This window comes from Naegleria gruberi (assembly GCF_000004985.1).
Source record: "Naegleria gruberi genomic scaffold NAEGRscaffold_50, whole genome shotgun sequence".
NCBI lineage: Eukaryota > Heterolobosea > Eutetramitea > Acrasida > Naegleriidae > Naegleria > Naegleria gruberi.
The window spans coordinates 84,297-105,739 of NW_003163277.1; the positions used below are offsets into that span (position 1 = coordinate 84,297).

The 21,443-nt window shown below is 34.1% G+C and overlaps 8 protein-coding genes across 8 annotated transcripts; 5 read left to right on the plus strand and 3 right to left on the minus strand.

Annotated features, from left to right (window-relative positions):
- Positions 1-231: 231 nt before the first annotated feature.
- NAEGRDRAFT_81073 (uncharacterized protein) lies at positions 232-7,538 on the plus strand (the record flags this gene model as incomplete). Its single annotated transcript, XM_002672821.1, has 5 exons — positions 232-3,077; positions 3,122-5,039; positions 5,090-5,308; positions 5,372-5,610; positions 5,727-7,538. The coding sequence occupies 5 exons, from the start codon at positions 232-234 to the stop codon at positions 7,510-7,512; spliced, it is 7,008 nt and encodes a 2,335-aa protein (XP_002672867.1). The 3' UTR covers positions 7,513-7,538.
- A 21-nt stretch (positions 7,539-7,559) lies between these two features.
- NAEGRDRAFT_59102 (uncharacterized protein) lies at positions 7,560-9,877 on the minus strand. Its single transcript, XM_002672895.1, has one exon. The coding sequence runs from the start codon at positions 9,822-9,824 to the stop codon at positions 7,578-7,580; it is 2,247 nt and encodes a 748-aa protein (XP_002672941.1). The 5' UTR covers positions 9,825-9,877; the 3' UTR covers positions 7,560-7,577.
- Positions 9,878-10,123: 246 nt separating this feature from the next.
- Positions 10,124-11,128, plus strand: NAEGRDRAFT_71949 (uncharacterized protein; the record flags this gene model as incomplete). The annotated part of the gene is made up of 1 exon (XM_002672822.1): positions 10,124-11,128. The coding sequence occupies one exon, from the start codon at positions 10,124-10,126 to the stop codon at positions 11,126-11,128; it is 1,005 nt and encodes a 334-aa protein (XP_002672868.1).
- Positions 11,129-11,472: 344 nt separating this feature from the next.
- On the plus strand, positions 11,473-13,115 carry NAEGRDRAFT_71950 (uncharacterized protein; the record flags this gene model as incomplete). Its single annotated transcript, XM_002672823.1, has 3 exons — positions 11,473-11,935; positions 12,028-12,283; positions 12,386-13,115. 3 exons carry the CDS (start codon positions 11,473-11,475, stop codon positions 13,113-13,115), a joined length of 1,449 nt encoding a protein of 482 aa, XP_002672869.1.
- Positions 13,116-13,204: 89 nt separating this feature from the next.
- NAEGRDRAFT_71951 (uncharacterized protein) lies at positions 13,205-15,060 on the minus strand (the record flags this gene model as incomplete). Its single annotated transcript, XM_002672896.1, has 2 exons — positions 13,205-14,634; positions 14,685-15,060. 2 exons carry the CDS (start codon positions 15,058-15,060, stop codon positions 13,205-13,207), a joined length of 1,806 nt encoding a protein of 601 aa, XP_002672942.1.
- Positions 15,061-15,256: 196 nt separating this feature from the next.
- NAEGRDRAFT_71952 (uncharacterized protein) lies at positions 15,257-16,816 on the plus strand (the record flags this gene model as incomplete). The annotated part of the gene is made up of 5 exons (XM_002672824.1): positions 15,257-15,443; positions 15,470-15,641; positions 15,719-15,990; positions 16,052-16,155; positions 16,223-16,816. 5 exons carry the CDS (start codon positions 15,257-15,259, stop codon positions 16,814-16,816), a joined length of 1,329 nt encoding a protein of 442 aa, XP_002672870.1.
- A 312-nt stretch (positions 16,817-17,128) lies between these two features.
- NAEGRDRAFT_81075 (uncharacterized protein) lies at positions 17,129-17,561 on the plus strand (the record flags this gene model as incomplete). The annotated part of the gene is made up of 1 exon (XM_002672825.1): positions 17,129-17,561. One exon carries the CDS (start codon positions 17,129-17,131, stop codon positions 17,537-17,539), a length of 411 nt encoding a protein of 136 aa, XP_002672871.1. The 3' UTR covers positions 17,540-17,561.
- Positions 17,562-17,574: 13 nt separating this feature from the next.
- On the minus strand, positions 17,575-20,841 carry NAEGRDRAFT_51913 (uncharacterized protein; the record flags this gene model as incomplete). The annotated part of the gene is made up of 1 exon (XM_002672897.1): positions 17,575-20,841. The coding sequence occupies one exon, from the start codon at positions 20,839-20,841 to the stop codon at positions 17,575-17,577; it is 3,267 nt and encodes a 1,088-aa protein (XP_002672943.1).
- Positions 20,842-21,443: the final 602 nt, after the last annotated feature.

A 21,443-nucleotide genomic window follows, 5' to 3' on the forward strand; every position in this document is an offset into this window, starting at 1 on the left:
AAAATTTCCAAATAGAGGCACTGGAATGACTCTCCTTAATGAGATACACAACATGAATCACTAACAAACTTTGCTTTAACAACCCTCAAAAAACATAAGCAACTCTTCATCATCAACCACAACAACAAATTTTGAACTGTTTAAAATTTCTAACCAACATTAATATTAAGGAACATCAAAATCTACAACAGCCATTTAAAAGAACAGTAGATTTATATAAAACACAAGAAAATGCAAGCCTCATCTAGTGGACAATTTGAATCCGATGGAGAGGGTTCTGATTTTTTGACAAATAACAATAATATTAATGGTGGAGGTGGAGGAACCAATGGTGCTCCCTTAGCAAATCCACAACAAGCAATGAGTAATGTCGGAACGAGTAGTGTTGGTTCGACAGTTTCAACTAATACCGATTCTAATCTTTCAAAGAATGTTGTGTCCATGTTTAGAGATCAATTCATTGGATTTATGATATCATTCAATGCAAAAGTATCGAGAATTTCCAAGCTAAAGTATGGTATCCTTAATATTTTGATATATGTGTACTTGTGGTACGTTACAATGGTACTCTCCTCTTGTCCTTCAAGAATTGATGAAGAAACATCTGCATCTGCATCATCATCTTCAACAACATCTTCCTCACATCACTACTTGTGGGGAGAAATACCAGGTTGGATTCATAGAGCCTTATTCTATCCCATAAATTTTGGCGTAGAACATTACCCTTACGAGCTAACATTGACAATATCTGCGCTATATCTGCTTGCTGAGGTTATTTGCATTGGACTCTTAGTTCTCTTTCAAGTGGCCAAGAATAAGGGAAGCAAATGGAGTGAAAAGATTAATTCAATTGCTTCCAAACTGATACTTTTCCTTATTGTGACTTCACATTTTGCATTGTGGATTCATACAGTACCTATGGCACCACTCGAATCAATACCACTAGGACACGGTTCATCAACAATAACGAGTAGTTCATCATCATCAAAAACATCTTCTTCAGCAGAGGAGGACACTTATCTTTACTATTATCCTTCTCTTTCAATTAGTTCAACAGTGAATATTATTTTCATAGTGATTGGTGCACTTGGTGTGGTTTGCAATGTTGGAGTGACACTGTTGGGATTCATTCTCACTGCAGAAACTGTTCCACCAATGAAGAAATATTCCTTATTTTCAATTGATAGAGTGGAGCCAACAGCTGTTCTTCTTTTCACAAATCAATTGAGTGTAATTGTTACTGTTATTGTAACTTCTCATTTGGCAGTCGTGTCGAGTGCATTCAAGATTGTAATCTCTGGAATATGCTTGATTTTCTTCATGAACAAAATACCCCACTACAGAAAGTGGGAGAATTCTTTAATGGTGGGAGTAATGTTTGGAAAGACTTTGGGAAGTATTGGACCTCTTGTTTCTGATCTAATAGTCTCGGGCGAAACAAATGCAACTACTCTTGGAGGAGCACTAACTGGTGTCACTATTGGATTGCAAGTAATTGGATTCATTATAGGATTCATTGGATTTTACATTTATCTAAGCATGATAACTAGGTCTGTTCGTAAATTCTTATTATCAGAATTTGAGGATAAGAAGAAGGATAAAATAGGAGCACAACAAGCATTTGCCTATTTTGAAGAGAATAAGAATATGAAGAAGCTGTCACTCTATATCAAATTATCAATGGGAGAAAATGGTTCTGCAAACTTTAATGTGGCCACTCGATTTGTGAGGAATATTGGTGTTTCCAGAAGTATGACCAATGTGGATTTCCTCATTACAGCAGCCATATTCTCTGCATTCCATCCGGATGTAGATGACCAATTTACATGCATTGCCAATGCCATTCATTTACTTCAGAGAGCTCAAAAACAACATCCATCACTCTCGTTCAAGTACATGATCATGTTAAGGCATAAGGAAATTGAGGAGAATATGAATACCATATCTGCTATTAATATTGAATTGAGACAAATGTTACAGACATTGGATAAGAAACAACACTTGTTACAATATTTCCATAGAGAATTTTACAAGGAACTTTTGAATGAACATCCTTCATTGTCCAAGATGGAAAATATCAATAGAACTATATCCATTATAGTTCAGGATTGTGATCTCAAGTTTAGAAATTTACTAGTCTCCCATCCTAATGATAAAACCCTATTGAGATCGTACGCCTGTTACTTGGAAACTTGTAGGTGGGAGAAGGAGCTAGCAGCTGAATACTATGATGATGCCAATCAAATTGAGGAAGAAGAGGCAAGAAAACACCATCATAAGAAGGCAAAGAATAACTTTATGAGTAGTGACTTTTCAAAGAGAAGAGCCATTCCAACAGCATCAAACAAAGTCGTACCAATATCCAATATGGCTGCTAATTTCGATCGTAAAATTAATGCCTCACTGGATTTTGATGTTGTGGAGAAATCGTTAGATCATAAACATGATGAAGAAAATTGGGAATCAGTATCAAATGCAGAGGAGTTATCTAAGAAGGAAGACTTGTTCAGAATTGCAATCAACACTGAGGATGACCATACTTTTACCAAAATTTGGTTTTCCATATTCACCATGTTCTCTATCATTGTCATTTCTGTAATTATTGGTTTTGGAATGGGCCAGCTCAAGATTACAACAGACAGAGTTTCACTGCAAGAGAAGGTTTGCTCACTGAGTGGAATTCCTTACCTCATTGTTTCACAATTAAGATCAGTGCAGTCCATCTATAGATTCTCTTCCTCTTCGTGGGAGCAAACTCTCAAGGTACCACTGGTTGCAAATATAGCAAAGAATCAATTAAGCATGTTGATGGAGAAGGTACAACATGTCAAAGATGCCTCAAACAATGGTGAATTTGTTCCCGAAGTTGTTGAAATGTACAATGAAGTTCGTTGGACGAATATCATTCCTATTAAACAACAAACAGAGGAAACAAGCATTCCATTGTACCATAAAGTGAACGGATCGATTGCAGAGTTTGTCGAATCCATGTTGACACAAGCTCATGAACTTGAGAAACAGTTTGATAATTTACATGTATTGAATGTTACCATGTCAAATTATAACTTTTTATACTAGTAAGTTTTATATCCTTCATTGAATTCTCTATAACGTGAAATAGTTATTTGGGAAGAACTGAAATGACAGAAGCTTTTGACTATTTTTGTTCTACCTTCATCAAGAGTTCAGAAAGCACAGAAATAGAAGGTCAAAAAGAGTTTTACATTCTCTGTGGTGTTTTGATGGGTACCTATGCTCTACTTGCTTTGATTTATGTAATTGTTTTGAGAACTCAGCTTTTACAAACATTGAGAATTATTAGATGTATATTCAAGAAGATTCCAAAAGAAGAAAGTGGCAAAATTTTTCATCGTTTTGATAAGAAACTCTATGATGAAATACATAAGGAAAATAGAACAGTGTTGACACCTAAGAATCTCTTCCTTGTCACTACCATTTTGATTATTTTGATAACATTCCTTGTGTGTATATTGATCATTATTGATTTCGAACAGGGATCACAAGAAATTATGTCCACAATGGTGACAGTCTCATCGCTAAATGATGTTATTACCATTTCTTCAAAGGTTACCTTTACGTTGAATGAGTTAATCACAAAAAGTATAATCATGAATGAAAACTGGATTGATTTGAGAGATAGAAACTTGGAAGATTTGAAACAAGCTGCCATAGCATGGAGAGACATTACCATTGGTGGCAGTGAAAATAATTTCAAGCCAACAGTGTTTGGTATTTTACCTGAAATTGATGACTTGTTGGATGGAACCTGCAGCAATAAGACATTCCAGGTGTCTGAACCTCTCAATTACACAACAGTCATGTCAGAATTGAGTTGCAGAGGAATGGATCAATTGTTGAATATATTTATGGATAGATCCTATGAATTGAGTCAAGATTTTTATTCTAATTACTATGATAAGGAAAGTGCTATGGAGTTGTACTTTACTTACATTTATTTCCTCTCTGTAACTTTCTCAGACAAGTTATTGGACTTGATAAGTGTGTATGTGAATTTCGCAAAGCATCCAGAAGTTGCCTTAGCAGCGGCATCGACTTCTGTTGGTTTGATATTAATTATCATGTTGAGCTACTTTGCCTATTCAAATATTTCATCCTATTGGATGGAAAAGCAAAATTTAAGAAGTTTGTTAAATTATATTAATTGGGAATTGATTGAACAAATAGACGATTTGAAGCAGTATGCAGTTTCACATAGAATTAAGGAAAATACCTATCAAAGTTTGGAAAAGGTTTCTAGCAAAATTTCCAAGTTCAATGTTTTCAAATTTGAAGATGGTGACGATGAAGAATCCAACGATCCATTGGCCATGACCAAATCTATTCTATTGGCTGCAGCTGATGGCAGTATCGTTTGTAGTTCAAATGGCTCTATTACAATTTTTAATCCAGCAGCTGAAGACATGTTTGGTTTGAAAGGAAGCGAAGTCATGGGAACACACATCACTGATCTATTCTCCATTCAAGATCAACCTAAAATTGCAAATTTGCTCAAATCCATGAATAGTTCACTAAGTGCCTTCTCTGAAACATTCGAAGCAACAGCTATCCGAAAGAACAAGACAATCTTCTCTGTGAAACTCTCAATGAGTGTTTGTATCTTTATGAAGAAGGCCATTGTTTCATGTTTCGTCAAGGATATTACCCCAGAGAAGAAACAAAATGCTCTCATTGCTGAAGAAAAGAAGAAGAGTGAAGATTTATTATTGAATATTTTACCACTTCCAGTCGCAAATCGATTAAAACAAGGTGAAACATTCATTGCTGAAAAGTTTACAGATGTCACTGTATTCTTTTCTGATATGGTTGGATTTACCAAAATGTCATCAGGAATGGAACCAGATCAATTGGTTAAAATGTTGAATACCATCGTTAATGAATTTGACAAGCTGACAGAAAAGTATTCCATTGACAAGATTAAAACTATTGGAGACGCCTATTTTAGTGTAGGTGGTTTGCATGCTTCCAAATCAAGTGATCACCCAGAAAGAATGTTAAGAGTAAGTTGTAATAAGTTTACAAAAAAACGCAATATTCACACAAAACATAGTTCTCAATTGATATCTTTTTCTTTTTGAACAAATTCAACACAGAGACCAACAACAAGATTAACCTAAGAGTTGGCCTTCATACTGGTGGTTGTGTGGGTGGTGTAATTGGCAGTAAAAAGTTTGCCTATGATTTGTGGGGTGATACCATTAATACTGCCTCGAGAATGGAATCTACATCCATTGCTGGAAGAATTCAATTATCCAGATCTACCTATGAGGTAAGTTTCTTTCTAAAAAGATTACAAGATTATTTCTAATACTATTTTCACCTCAATGTTTAGAGAGTTTTTGATTTGGATTTCCAATTTGAAGAAAGAGATGGAATTGAAGTAAAAGGAAAAGGATTAATGAAAACCTATCTAGTCCATCAAAAACACCATCCAATTGCTTTTGAAGAAGAACACGAAATGACTCCAATTATTATTGAACCACAAACTTGTCATCCTCCATTATTGGAATCAAACAACATGTCAACACCACTTCTTGAGGAACATTTGGAAAACAATGATGAAACCCTAGAGTATACCATTGTCCAACACTAAGAAAAACCCACAATAAAATTCCATTCCTCAAACCATAGGGATGGAGTCATGTCATTATTCACCCATCAAAAAAAATGTATCATCATCACAACAGTAGTAGCAGTGGATATGATAATGATAAATCCACAACACCCATTCCCATTGGAGGTGGCAACAACAGCAAATCTCCATCATCGTCATCATTAAAATCCTCACCACCAACCTTTTCCTCCTCTCCCAATACTTCAACTTTTCATTCCATAAGTAAAAATCAAGCATCAGCAGTTCCTTCAACATTGGTTTTTACTAGAAATTCATCGACAGTATCACCTTCTAGTCCTATTAGTGCTAGTTATAGTGGTGCAAGTGGACAGGTTCATTTTCAATCATCAAATTTAACATCAAATGTGACAAGTGAAAGGAAGACTACCATGTTTCATTTTGGAAGAAAGAAATCAGTATTGAAGGCTACTCCGATTATATCACCTCTTTTGTTACCAACTCCTGATCAATCTAATAATTCGTTTAGTTTAGGTTCGAATAATGCCTTGACAAGTACAAGTAGTGGAATGTCTTCACAAGGATCTACTGGAAATTTGGAAAGTGTTGGGCAATCATTATTGGAAAATTCTACAATGGCTACTTTTGCTTCATGGGAAGAAGTTAATGGATCCATGCTCAATTCATTCGATTCATTTTCTTCAGTTTCGTCCAATTCAGGAAGTTTCGATTCAAATTACGAAGAAAGTTCGGAACCTTCTAAAAGATCAAGTGTTGGGAAATCTAGAAAATTCACAACATTTATTTCGAAAATATTTGGAAAGAATCAAGAAAATGCAATTCAATCAACCTCTCCAAAATCGAATAGAAGCAAAGCCAAGTTTCTCAATTCTCTATCCGAAACTGATGATTTTTTCAGGGATAGTGCAATGGGAATTGAACCAAGTCCTTCACCATCAACCAGTTCAGGAAGTTTGAAAGGCCACCATGCAGCATCCAATTCACTAGAGCAACAAGATAGATCATTTACAGATTTGGACACCAAACAAAAATCAATGTTTAATGGATGGTTCCAAGAGAAGGCCTCCATTTTGGAAGATTTATTCGACAAGGAGGGCTGCGTGTATTTTTACAAGAATCAAATCAAACCAGGTCAGAATAAGAAGAGATCTTCCACCACTCTTAATCTCAGTTCGAATAGTTCAAGTAGTAATGAAGGAAATGACGATGATGGAAATGGTGATCTCTCCAGGGAGGAAGATGTTTTTGTTGAGAGATTTTTTAGTTGTAAGAATTCGGCCATTACAATTTTCGAGAAGGGAACTAAGGATTCTCCTGTCAAGCATTCATTCTCATGGAATCAGAATGTTACATTTAGTTTGGTTCCTACTGAAAAATCATTTGATACAGTTGTTGCCAAGTCGATTAAGAAAGCCACACGATACAACAGGTCACAATATTTCCTATTTGAAATTAGAGTGGAACAGGGTGATAATTTCTATGTGATGGATCCACTCATTCTTGTTGGATTAGTCAGAACTAAAGAGGAACGTGATGATTGGGCTGATTTATTCGAAATTTACTCAATTTACTCATCACTCAATGTGTTAACAGAGGACGATTTCACACTCTCATCAACCATGACAAGAGAGGAAACTCTTCGTGATTATTTCATTCAGGAATATGAACTTTTCGATGAATATCAAAATGAAGTGAGAGAACAAGGTGAAAATCAACAAAATTTCAATAACAGAGGAGAAACTGTAATGGACCCTCGATTGTCAACTATTGAAAATCCATTCGAAGAGACAAATGCATTCCAGAGAGAAATGGAAAAGTCATATACTTTTTTGATTCAATCATTTGATCCATATCTAGCAATTAATTCTCAGTCTCAATAAATGTGTACAATAAATTTAATTTACAAGAGTATGAGTGATATTGAATTACATTGAAAAATAATTGTTTAATTGGCTGATTTCAAATCAAATAGTTCAATAATATCTTCCATTTTGGATCCCTTATTGGCAACCAAAACGTCAGTGACAGAGACGAGTACCTTAATTGGTACTGATTCACCATACTGATCACAAATTGCATCCATGAACAGATCGAGATCTTGTTTGCTAGTGAAAATAGGTTCGCCAGCAATACTTTCAATGACATCCTTAATGTTATCAACTCCTTTAACATTTGGTACTCTCAATACTCTGTCAAATTGCTCAACCAAATCCAAATCTTGCAAAGAGCTACTCATTGAACTGGTACCAATGATCAATAATTTACGTCCCTTTGGTGGAGGTGTTCTGATACAGGTCATTAAAGTTTGAAGTACGAGATTAGAAAATCTTGGGCCAATTCTTACCAATTGAATTAATCTTTCCACATTATCCAAAATAATGACACTCTTATCTGAACGGTAAGAATCTTGGAAAGCATCTGAAATGTATTGACATTGCTCATATTCTGAAATCATTTTGATCATTTTGCTTGGTGAGACAACCTTGACAAATGGGAATTTAGTTTCCAATGCCAAACTTGCAGCAAGGGCAGTCAAACCACTTTTTCTAGAACCAGTCAATAAAACACTGGAGAGGAATGTATTTTCACCCTTATCAATTTGCTTCATAATGAGTGAACATTTTTCTTTCAGTTTTTCAAATTCTAATCCATGAGTAATAATTCCCTTTCCAACAAATGACTTCAAGTCATCCTCGTCAACACTAAACGATGGTTTTGATTCAAGGAGAGCTCTATTAAAATCTTCCATTGTAACTTTGAGCAATTCAGAAAATTCCTTGATATTCTTAGTTTCGACTTTCTGATTTTTAACGTCGATTCCTCTCGACATGGCAAATGATCTGGCACTTGCAACAAGACCCATAATATCAGAACCTGTATAATTCTTTGTTCTCTCAACAATACTTGCAAAGTCTACATCACTCGACAGGAACTTGTTCTCTTGCAATTTTTGGGTGTGAATTTTCAAGATTTGCATTCTTCCTTCTTCGTTTGGAAGTCCAATTTCAATCTGTACATCAAATCTTCCCTTACGAAGAAGAGCTGGATCAATCAAATCCAAACGATTGGTCATGCCAATAATTAAAAAATTGTTTGGAGTATCAACACCATCAATCATAGAAAGCAATTGATTGACCACATTATCTCTGACACCAGTATTGTCTCCAGCATTACCTCTTTTTTTACAAATTGCATCAATTTCATCCATGATAATCAAGTGCAAACATTGAGTTTTTCCATTACTATCTTTCCAATCTTGAATTGCTTCAGCAAATAATTGTCTGATTTTCTTCTCAGATCCACCAACAAAAGAATCGAAAATTTCTGGACCATTGACAACTTCCTTCGTTTTACAATTCAATACTTGGCCAATTTTCTTTGCAATCAAGGTTTTACCAGTTCCAGGTGGACCATAGAGAAGAACACCCTTAGTGTGCATTGCTCCCATTTTCTCAGCAACTTCTGGTGGATAAGCTCTCGAGGCAAATGCTCTTCTGAAGAGAACATTTAATTGTTTTTCTAAACCACCAATTCCCAAAGTGTTGAATGTGAAATCTGCATTGAATAGATCAGGTTGTTCCTCCTTCATTTCTTCTTCACTCAAATTGAGATTTCCAATTCTAATATCATCATTCAATTGAGTTGGAAGAGCATTAATATCATATGGTACATTAGAGAATTTCATAATATTCTTTCCTGAAGACAATTTGAAATAAATAGTTGTCAAATCATCAATCTTGACTCTCTGTTTCGAGGTACAAACTGCCTTTGCTTGTACAAATTCTCCATTCATAACAAACAGTATCGATTGACCATAGGTCAATATATGAGCATTAAATGCCTTCTTTACAATACTAATCATTTCAACAATATCTACAACTTTTCTATCGACAATTCTTTCATCCACAAACTTGATCTCAAAAACCACATGTCTCTCCTCCTCACAATTAATCACCGATAAATCATCAAATACTTTAAATTCATGCTTTTCTCCCAATTCAACACCTGCCTGACTTCTCATAAACTTATTCAATCCAATTTCACCTTTTTGTATGGTCGGATAGGTTGAAACTCTCGTAACCAAATTACCACAAATTAAATAGGATTGATGACCAATATCATCGGGGTGAAGATAGGCCAAATTGGAAAATTGTAAGTGTTTCACTGGTGTACTAGCAATAGTAAACTTCATCTTGAATTATTATCGCTCTCTATTTCAATTAATAATAAAACAATTGATCGTTGTTCTCTCCTTTTTTTTATGTTGAAAATATGAACTTTTTTGAGTGTTCTTTAAATAGGTTTTAAAGTTATCTAAAAACAAATTGATGACGCAAATTCAAACACTCTCAACGGATACCATGACGTACTTGCCACTTCAATAGTAAAAACAGATTTAACCTATTCCATTCAAATGATTTGTTTTTGAATAAGGTTGTTTTTTGGAGGAGGTTTTATGAATTGGAATTTTTTTTGTAATACTTATAAAAAATGCATCAAGATGTTTGGAGGGAAGTTTTTCAATTTTTGGAACCGATTGATTTGGTGAGTTCAATGTTGGCTATTGTAGAAGAATCAATTGTTACGTTTGAGAGTATTGCTTTGGGAGATTGTAGAGTTTCATTCCGATATATTGATCACAATGATGATTGGTCAGAAAATCAATTAAATTCTGAATATTGTTTGGATTATGTTAGAATATTGGGAAATGTAAATTATATTGTTAATTTATATTTATTAAAATTGGGAATTAAATTGGGAAATTTTGATAGTCAATCGAATGTTGAATCGATACTTGATAGTTATCAATTTAGTTTATTGGAATTTTATAGAAAAAGTTTACTTCAAGTTGAATTTCCACCATTTGAACCAACTACACCAGATAAAGCATATGTATTGAAATATGTTACAATTGGAGATAGGTCAATTGGAAAGAAAACTTTACAAATGTATTTGAGGGATGGAAAATTTGATCCTCACCCACCAATTGGAGTTGATTTCTGTATCAAGAGGTGTGCTCTAAAAGGAGGACCAAATATTAAACATCAAATATGGAATGCTTCAGATATGAGACAAGAATCAAAGCCAGAACTTATTCAAAAACTTAGTCGATATGGATTTTCATTCCTCTTTTGCTTCTCAATGGAAAATGAGGAAACCTTCAAAGTGATGGAACAGTGGATTGAACCTCTTAGGAACCTTGATATTTCAAAAAGATTGGGTTTAATCATTGGCTTTCATCCATTCATTAAGAACGAAACAAAACAACACTTGACTCGATTGGAAGCTGTGAAAAAATCTTGGCAATTTGAAAAATCATTATTTCTCGAAATTGACACTGCCAAGAACCAGAATATATATGCTCTTGTTTGGTTCCTTCAGATAAAGTATACATACTTTAAACCTCCTTCGACAATGTATTATGTAGCACCTGAAAATATTACAAAGCAACAAGAAGAAGAGCCTGTTAAAAAGTCATTCTGTATTATACAATAAGGAAAATTTAATGATACTATTTGGATATCAATTGGATATTTTCAAAGATAATTTCATTTTCACTGTAGTTGTCAATTTGTGAAAAATTGTAAACTCTGTCTTTGTGCACCTTTACAAAACATTAAATGGATTACACTTTAAAATCAATATAACTGGATTGTATGAAGGAAATGCCATTGATTTTAAAGTGTAATCCATTCGCATCCATCATCACTTTCCAAATCCGTTTATTCCATCCACAAATTCTCATTCCTTATTCGTCAACTCTTTACCGTAGTGTTTTTAAAAGAAAATAAATTTGGGCGCGCTTTTTGAAAAATCTTTTTTTTTCAAATCCAAAAAAAATGGCAAAACAATCGCATCATCACGAAGAGGTGGATTATGGCTCGGCGTTGGATAGAACAACTTCGCCGCTTGAGGAGGAGAAGAATCACAATAATAATACTATGAATGATGAAGAAGAAAAACACTTGTCGAGTAATGCATCGGCGTTGATTAATATTATTAAAGCAAATATTGGATCGGGTATTTTGGGTATGCCCTATGCATTTCGTTGTGCTGGATATTGGCTTGGAACATTTAGTATTGTGATTATCATGTTGATTGTTGTGCATTGTACGATTTTATTGGTCGATAGTAAGAGGTATTTGAATAAGATTATAAAGAAGAAACGAAGGAATGGTGATGATTCGGAAAAGGAATTGGCCACATTTAATGATTTGGGTTATGCTGCTTTTGGAAGATTTGCTACAGTGATTATTACCTTCTTTTTATTTGTAACACAATTGGGATTTTGTTGTGCTGTAGGTTGACTAATTTCACACATTTTCACACTGAAAAGTACTTAACGTTTGTTTCATCAAATCTGATGAACATTTTTGGAACACCAACAACACTAGGTTGGAAGGCTTTATTTATTTTCTTGACAGGTTTGGCTGTATTTCCATTCTCTTGCATTCGTAATTTGAAATACTTGTCACCTGTGAGTATCATTTCTGAAATTTTGATTACACTCGGTGTGGGTATTGTTCTCTATTTTGCAATTTTCAAATTGGCTACTGAGCCATTCCCTGGCTTGTATAGAAATTTACAACCATACAATATTGAACAATTCCCAACATTTTTTGGTATTTGTTTATTTGCTTTTGAAGGAGTGTATGTATTTTCATTAGTTATTTCATTATATTTATTCCATTTTGTTTGATTATTTATTGAATTAAATTTCGAAATTACTGAAATACATTTAAAAATATATAGAGGACTTGTCTTACCAATTGAAACAAACATGAGAAATAAGAAGGCATATCCAATGTTATTATTCGTTGGTATGATTATCATTTGTGCTGCCATGACATTGCTTGGTATTGTTGGTTATTTGAGTTATGGTATGGGAGTTAACAGTTTAATTACATTCAATTTGCCAACAACTGGTGCTCTTCCTCTTGTCATCAAAATTTTCCTCATGATTTCTCTCGTTTTCACGTATCCAATTCAATTGTTCCCTCTCTCACAAATGTTAGACAATGCTTTGCAAGGAGTAATCAAGAAAATTAAGGAGAGAAGAAATCCAGAAGAAAACGAAACACTCGTTTCTCACGATTTAAATCAAGAAGAAAACTCTATCAATCACAACAAATCTCACAATGAAAATGTTATGCAAAAAAAGGAAACTAATATCTTTAAATTATTGATCAAGTCCTGCCTCTCACCAACATTCCATGCTGAAAATGTTATCAGATTTACAATGGTTATGGCTACTGTTGCCTTCTCTGCATTCATTCCTTCATTTGGTGACTTTTTGGGTTTGATTGGTGGTTTTGGTGGTACTACATTGGCCCTTGTATTGCCATGTTGCATTCATATGAAGGTAATGTGGAAACATTTGAGTTGGAGTGTCAAGGCAAAGGACATTATTCTCATTGTTTTTGGTTTGTTTGCAACGGTTTTTCCACATATATTTCATTTAGAGATCTTGTTACCCATTTAGAAAATGGTGAATAAATTTTGTCTCCTTATTTTCTTTCAATTATTACAATTCAAAATATTTAATTCCTAGCAATCTAGTTTTATTCTTCTCTAGTACTCTGGTTTAGTCTTCCTGAAAAGCATGATATATTTCACCTTCTTCATTAAAATATACTCAACTTCCAATTCTTCTGGCAATCCAGATTCAGAAAAATTGTAAGGCACCTTCAATGCCACACATTGAACTCCATCTTCGAGTAAAAGTTGTTTGGAGAATGTCTTGACACTGATTGGTGTGAGGTTCTCTTGAATCATGTACAAGTCATCAATAAAATCGTGCAATGAATAATCTTGATTTCCCCAAGGAGGATCAAAAAAGACAAATGTTTCAGGCATCTTGTCTCCCAAGTTTCCTCTCTCCTTTTGCCACCAATCAATAAAATTACCTGAAATTACATTACAAGTGACACAGTCTCTATCATACTTTTTCTCCTCATTTTCAAACAAGTTAATATTGTATCGTGCATCGTTGCATCTTCTTTCATCTAGTTCAATCATGGTTACTGTTTTTCTGTGGAGACGTTTGGACCAGAAATATCTTAAAAATCCAATAATATTTCCTCCCAAGCCACCAGTTCCATCAACCAAGTGATTTGGATAGAAACCAGTTTTCTGTTTTATCATTTCATTCATGAGGGAGGCAATTTCAAAGGCATCATTAAAAGGAGTAAGATAGGAAAGTGCCAACTCTGAATCAAATCTCACCTTATTGACCAAATGTTTAGGGAAGAAACCATACATGTTTTCTGAATATTTTCTAAACTTGTAGTGATTTTCCAATGTTCTTGGTAGTTCAGGATTTGATTTTGGTTTTGAGGTAGATTTTGCTTCCTTTTCTTCTTCTGTTTGCTTCTTTTTTACAATGTTTAGTGATTTTTTCACGTGTCTAATAGTTTCCTCCAAAGTTTGATTTGCAACAATGTAGTGAGTATCCTTTGAACTCATTGTGGATAATTTTTGTTTTTCCAATTCAAGGACTTTGAGTGCTGCCTTTAACTGTATTTGTAAATTCTTAATTTCATTCATTAGAGTGGCAGAAGAGGCAGTAGTGAGAGTTGGTGATTCAATTGATTCTTCCTGTTTTTTTCTAGTGTTAGTATTTACAAGAATGCTTGTCAATGGATTATTATCATTTTGTACTGTTGATGATTGATTAGGATAATTTACATGAACAGGAGTGGAAGTGGTGGTATTGATATCATTATTTAACATGGAATTTTGTGGGAAAAGTTGGGAGAGGAAGTGTGATTGTTGTGGTTGTTCTACACTAGCAGTAGTATTCACCATGGTATTCGATTGTTCGGTTGGCTCGTTGAAAAAGCTCTTTTCAATATCATCAACAGAACACATGCCCATCATTGGTGGATAGCCCATCATCATGCCATGAGGAGGCCACATACCCGATGATGGATTATTCATCATCCATTGATGATGATAAAATTGATTTTCCTGTTGTTGTTGTTGTGGTTGTTGATTAGAGGCTTCATGTTGTTGTTGTTAGGAAACCACGAAGATGACGAATTATTTCCACTATTAATTGCTACATCACCATGATGAGCCAATTCACCTCCATTATTATTAACATTTCCAAAATTATTAAACATCATCATTAAATTAGAATTATTAAATTGTTGTTGTTGTGGAGGTGGAGGCGGTTGATGATTCCACCACATGTTATTATTATTATTCGGAGGAGGAGGAGCCATCATCATCATCATTGAATTATTATTATTCATTGATCCTTGATATAATCTAGGTGATAGATTGGTCGTTGTATTATTGTTGTTGCTAATATTATTCATCATTAATAATTTACTTCCTTGTTGATTATTATTATTCTGGGATGATGAAGTGGTAGTCTTTAATAGATGAGTGGTGGTGAGATCGGCACCAGAGGGTGTCAACATTGATTGTTGTTGTTGCTGAAGCTGCTGATGGGGAGGAAACATTTTTAATATTAGATTTTCTTGATCATCAAAATTTTAATTTATTAAAAACAATAAAATGTAACGGAAATCTCATTTTTGGCAATTCCTTAAGATAATAAAAAAAACAGAGTTTCATCTTTTTTATTATCAATTGCTTGATAGGAATTTGAGAAAGATGGGAAATACAGTTTCAACGGATGAACAATTGATAGCTGTTTCAAAGGAATCCTTACAGTCGGTTGCTAATGTAAAATCAGAGGAAGTCTTCAAGGTTCCTGGCTTTTTTACTTCGGAGCCTGAAGAAGGTTTTCCAAACATTGATGGTTTCAGGCCGACCATGTATTACTTGTTGGATGAGGAGAGTGGTTACAAGCATTGTATTTTGGAGAAATATCATCAGAAGAGGATGAGGAAAATAGATATTATTATATTGTTAGATTATTTACGGAGAGGAAGATGGATCAACATGTGAGAGAAAGACTTGAAGAGGAAGAGAAGGCAGCAAAGGAATTTCCATCATTGATGCAGAAAGTGGAGATTCATAATGCTACTTTGAAATTGTATGTAAATTAGTAATTATTTAATATTGAATAATTTTCAATTTAAATATAATTGATGATGCAATTCTCGATAATAGTGGAGAAGAAAAGAAGGCAGCCCTTTTTAAGGTTGGAAGTGATGAGGGAAATTCATTCATGTCTCTTTTTGGTTTGAATGGATCTAATTTGAATTATTATATGAGGGTTAGATTGGTCAGTTCTGCAATTTTGAATGTTGTCAAGTTGTTTGAATTGAGTGAGAGAAAGTATTGCTTCCATCCTATCGATATTTCACACGTTGCTATTCAGGAGAATTTGAATATGAGATTTTTCGATTGTCTTCATGTTATTGCTTATCAGAATGATAGAGGTAGGTGTTTGATTGTTGGATATTAATTTTCACACATTTTCAGAATCAATTTTCAACCTAGGATTGAGGACTGTTTGTAAAATAGGAGTTTGTATATTGACATTTAATGAAGCTCTTTATAATAAGGACATATTCTTTGAGGAATGGCTTTCCAATCCAAATACTGTAAGTTATTTGATTTGGATTCGTTGCAATAACATTACTGTTATCAATTGACCTACCATCAATCAAGACAATTCCTGTATTTTCAACCCTATTTAAAAAAGTATTATTGGATAATAATTTCAAATTGGATGATATTAAAAGCGAGTTGAGCATATTGGAAATATTAAGCAAACGAACAATTGATCCATCAGTTGTTAATTCTGAAAATTTCAAAGATTTAATAACAATGTATGGAAGCTTATTGTCTCATCGTCAGTCAGATCCTTTCCATGACACATTAATGCAATATCTCACTCAATTAATTTCTATAACAGCCCAAAATCATAAGGAAGATCTGTTACAATGTAACGAAAATTCATTCTTGTGTACATTATTATTGAATTCAATCTTTAAGAGAGATCTCACAAATAATGCCACCAATGTTTCTGATCAAATCAAAGCACTTTCAAACATTTTCAGAGGTGTTTATTCAGAAAAGCCAGAACTCATTGAAATGATTTCTACTGCATTGAAAAATTCCAAAAAGACTATCAGTAATGATCTCGGAGTGTCAAGAATAATTCTCGATGCTAAACTGTTTATAGAGCTATTATTTTCATCAAATGGGCATGCTATTTCAGAGGAAGAAGTGGACAGTATATCTAAATGGATGTTTGCTTAATGATGAAAATTGTTTTCAACGTTTTAACTGCATTCACCAAATAGAAAACCTTTGTGTGTGAACGACTAATTACCAGTGGAATCACATGACTAAAAGCACACATGAACAATAATAGCTAGTGAACATGTTACAGCTTATTAGTTGTTAAATAATATTGTAATACTAAGAATCTCATTCTTTTTAAGGAAAAGAGCATGAAAAAGTCGCCGATTCAAACAGCATTTCTCCTTATTAAACGCAGTCCATATTCCATTTCATCCATTCTATATTTAAATACCAATTTGTGATTCTTTCTTTTTACAATACAAAAAAATGTCCAAAATACTTCCACCATTCACATTAGAAACTGCCCAAAAGAAAGTTAAACTTGCACAAGATAATTGGAATTCAAAAGATCCAGAACGCATTGCTCTCGCCTACACTGAAGATTGTGAATGGAGAAATAGAAATGAATTCATTAAGGGAAGAACTGATATTAAAAAATTCCTTAAAAAAAAGTATGCCAAAGAATTAGATTACAAATTGGAAAAATATTTATTTGCATTTATGGATAACAAAATTTCAGTTCATTTTCAATATGAATATCACAATGAAAATGGACAATGGTTCCGAGCTTATGGAAATGAGAATTGGGAATTTGATTGGGAATCGGGATTAATGATGAAGAGAGATGCAAGTATTAATGATCTTGCAATTCAAGAATCCGAAAGGAAATTTAAATAAATCTATTGAAGTATAATTATCCAATCCTAAAAATATTAAATACTGATATTTTCAGCAGTTGGTGAAGAACAACTGTCATCATTTCCACTCAACATTTGAATCTTTCTCTTCATTAAATTATTGTGTTCCATCAGATCTAACAAGTGACGATTCAATTTTTCACCAGGTACAACTGTTGTTCGAGGTGTGATTGGAGAGGTGGTTATAATTGGTTCTTCTGGAGTATCGTGTAATTGTGAAAGTGTACTCTCAATTGATTCAATGGTTGTCTCTTGTGATATTTCTGGTTCAGGTAGAACTGCAGTTCTGAAAGTGAGAAGTGGAGAAGCAACACGAATATCCAATAATTGCATACTCATTCTCAACAATTCAGTTTCGTACGATTTCATCTTGGTTCTCAAATTAGTTGTTTGAATGTCCTTCAATTCTGAAAGCTCTTCTGATAATTCCTTAAATTGATTTCCAAATTGATTCTCCACTATTTGGAATGCATCCTTATCTCCCTTATCTGCCAATAAATTTCTAAAAGTCTCTAGGAGAGACTGTAATTTGAATATTGTCATGTCAATCTCTTTGGTTTTTTGTTGAATATCATTTCTGAACTTGTCCTTCAATGAACTCAATTTGGAGTATAATACATTAACCAAAGATGATTCATTGGTTGGAAATTCTGAGGCATCTACTGAATTTGAATTCGATGGTGAAGTAGCTTCTTCCATCGTTGAGGAGGTAGTTGTTGGAGTTGTTGCTACTGTAGGACTGGATGTGGCCTTTGAGTTTAGAACAGGGAATGAATTTTGACGTTTCAAATCCTTAAATCTTCTCTCCTTCAATGAATTTGGAATAACCAAAAACAAGGTTGTGTTCTTGAGACCTGACTTGGCAGTGACACAATTGTCCAATCTCTGAACCAGTGATTCAATAGTATTAGTATCTGGAGGCAATGTATTATTTTGCTTTTCAATTGCCAAATTTTCCATTACTTGAGCTTCTGCTAGTGTCTGACCTCCCTGTGCATATTGAGCTATCATTGAGGCTCTCCTGATGGCTTGCAGTGTTGAGTCGGTGAACTTTTTAGAACGAGCAGAGATACCCATTCGACAACGAAGTCCTCTAAATAAGAGTTTGATATTATTCTTCTGATAGGTGCAAATTCCTTCGAGTGAGAGAAGAGAATCTGGCCAATCGGCATCCATCATTTTAGTTTGAACTAGGAGTGAGAATTTGAGAGCTTGTCTCGCAGTTTCAAATCCACACACTACTGAATCACTCACAATATTGTGGAATTCATCATGTTTCACAGCAGGTGTAGTGTCCATTCCCATATTTTCCTTGAGACATCTCCTCAAAACATCAAAATAGATTGAAACACTCTTGGTAATGTCCTCGTGTGGAATACTCCACAATTGATTACATCCTTGCAAGTCACAATACACAAAATATTTCAATCTCTCCTCAATGTCAAAGAATTTAGTTTCGTGAGAAGCATTGAGTGAAACTTCTGGAATGGACATTTTACAATATCCCTCCTTTTCAGCTTCTATAATTTCCAAAATAGAGTACAAATCTTCCATATCCTTCTTTACGTGTTCAATTTCTTCCCTAACTGTTGCTTGTTGCATTTTCAATGAATCTTCGAGTTGTTTAATTTTCATGTCCAATTTTTCTTGTTGAATGGAGGTGGCCAATGAATTCTCAGAGAAGGGTTTCGTTGGAGAATAGGGAACCGAATTGGAATTATTCATCACAGAGAGGTTATTATTCGATGAGAACTTTTTAACCATCAGTGGTGAAATGGTAATGGTATTGTTACCTCCACTATTCTTTCGAGGAGGAGATTCTGGAGGCAATTGTGGAAAGACAATTTGAGGAGGCGTATTTTCAGAATCGATTCGAGCCGATCCATTGAAAGATCTTGCAGATTTGATTGAAATTGGTGCAGAGGAAACTGAATCATTGCTTCGTGTCGTAGTTTGTCCATTCACCAACGAGTCAGGAACCAAATAACTCTCATTCTCATCAATTAAAAAGAAGGTGTCATATTTTGGAGCTGTTGGTACAGTTTTAGAGGTTTGCCTCTCTCGTGTTGAAATACTATCGGTAAGCCACATTGAACTGATTTGCATTCTCAATTTGGCTGTCAATACTAGAGGTGAATTTGATGGAGCTTCAATTGACAATTTAACTGGAACGAGAATGGTTCTACTCATTGAACCCACTCCACAATAAATCATATGTGGAGGAGTTACAAAATCTGTCAAATTCAACTTGACAAAACCACTTCTCTTATCACTTGTAATTCTTCCACTGCCACTACTTTTCAATTCTCTAATTTCCAAAACGAGGGGTTTATCTTCCAATAACGATTGCATATTCTTGACATAGAATGGTAAAAATGGATCTTCTTGTGAACCACTTCCAGATCCTGAACCATTATTCGAATTTAACATGTTAATTATTTCAGTTAATGGTTTTTCCTTCTTTGGTTTAAAATCACACACAAAATCATATTCATAATCCTTAAAATCTGCCAAATAAATAATGGAATTCTTTTTAGAGTTTGGTGAATTTTGATTTGTCGAGTTTGGATTTGTCGATGGAGACATGGATCGACTCCAACACGTATTAATATAATCATAATCTTCAAAAATTGCATCATTGGAACATGTTTTTGAAATGACATTTGCTGGTTCAGTTGCTCCACCAATTACGAAACTATTCGATCCACTTCTACTAAAAAGTGATGAAATACTTGATTCTTCCTCATTATTTTGCAATACTTTCCAATGAATGGAATATCTGGATTGTAACAATTTCATTAGGGCATTAGAAACTGCAATCGATTCAGAATCTTCTGAACGTTGAGAAGCACTTGAAATTCCACTATTTGTACTTCTGGAAGTTTCATTTCCATTTTGTGGTTCATTATTACTGTAATTGTGGAACATTTTGTGTCCTAGTGTGTGAATTGAAACATTTCCACTATTATTATTACCAAAAGATGATGAACGTCCCAAATTGGAGTTTCCACCACTTTCGTTTACTTTTTCTAATGATGATGCAAGTGTCATTAAATCAAAATCTTCCAATGCGAATATATGAATGTTAAATAGACATTTTAATTGTGTAGGATCACTATTATTCGAATTTGATTTAATGGCTGCAGTAACTTTGCTGTTGGAACGGGCACGTGGCAGGTTAGAGGTTGATGATGAAGATGATGATGGTTTCATATGTCGTTGAACATCGAGACGTCCTTCGTTGGCGTCGTTTATACTGCCGAATCTAAATAATCTCTTCATTGTTTCAAAGTTTCGTATTGTTTCGAATAGAGTCTGGAGAAAGTGGTTTTGTAATTTTTGTTATAATTGATGATGATGTGATGATAACAAACCTCTCACAGGAAAATTGACTCACAAATCCGCTTGATGATTATTCGAAACTAACTGATTGTTGCCGAAAGATGAGTGAGGGATCTTTTTTTGAGAGGGAAAATCGTCTTATTGCTCTAACGCCGGTCACTTGTCAACTCTGCAAGGTTATCAATCTTGGCTGAAAATTGACGAACCATTCAAATGTACTAAAGAAAAGGAAGTTTCTTACAATAAATACAAAAATTTGATGAGAAGAAGAACATTTCATAAATTTAAATGACGATCATTTTAATGGTTTGGAGAAAATTCTACCATTAATTCAGATCTTTGGTAAGGGATTAATTCAGAGTCAGGTTTTTCTTCAATATTTCAAAAACAATGCAAAATTTATTCATCTCATTGCAACTTACATTTTGACGATGAGTTTAGATATGAACAAGTTCTCAAATTCGAATGAGAAGAAAACAACACAACATTATATCCTATACGAAAGCTCCTCATCACTCGAGATTCACAAAAATTGGATTCAT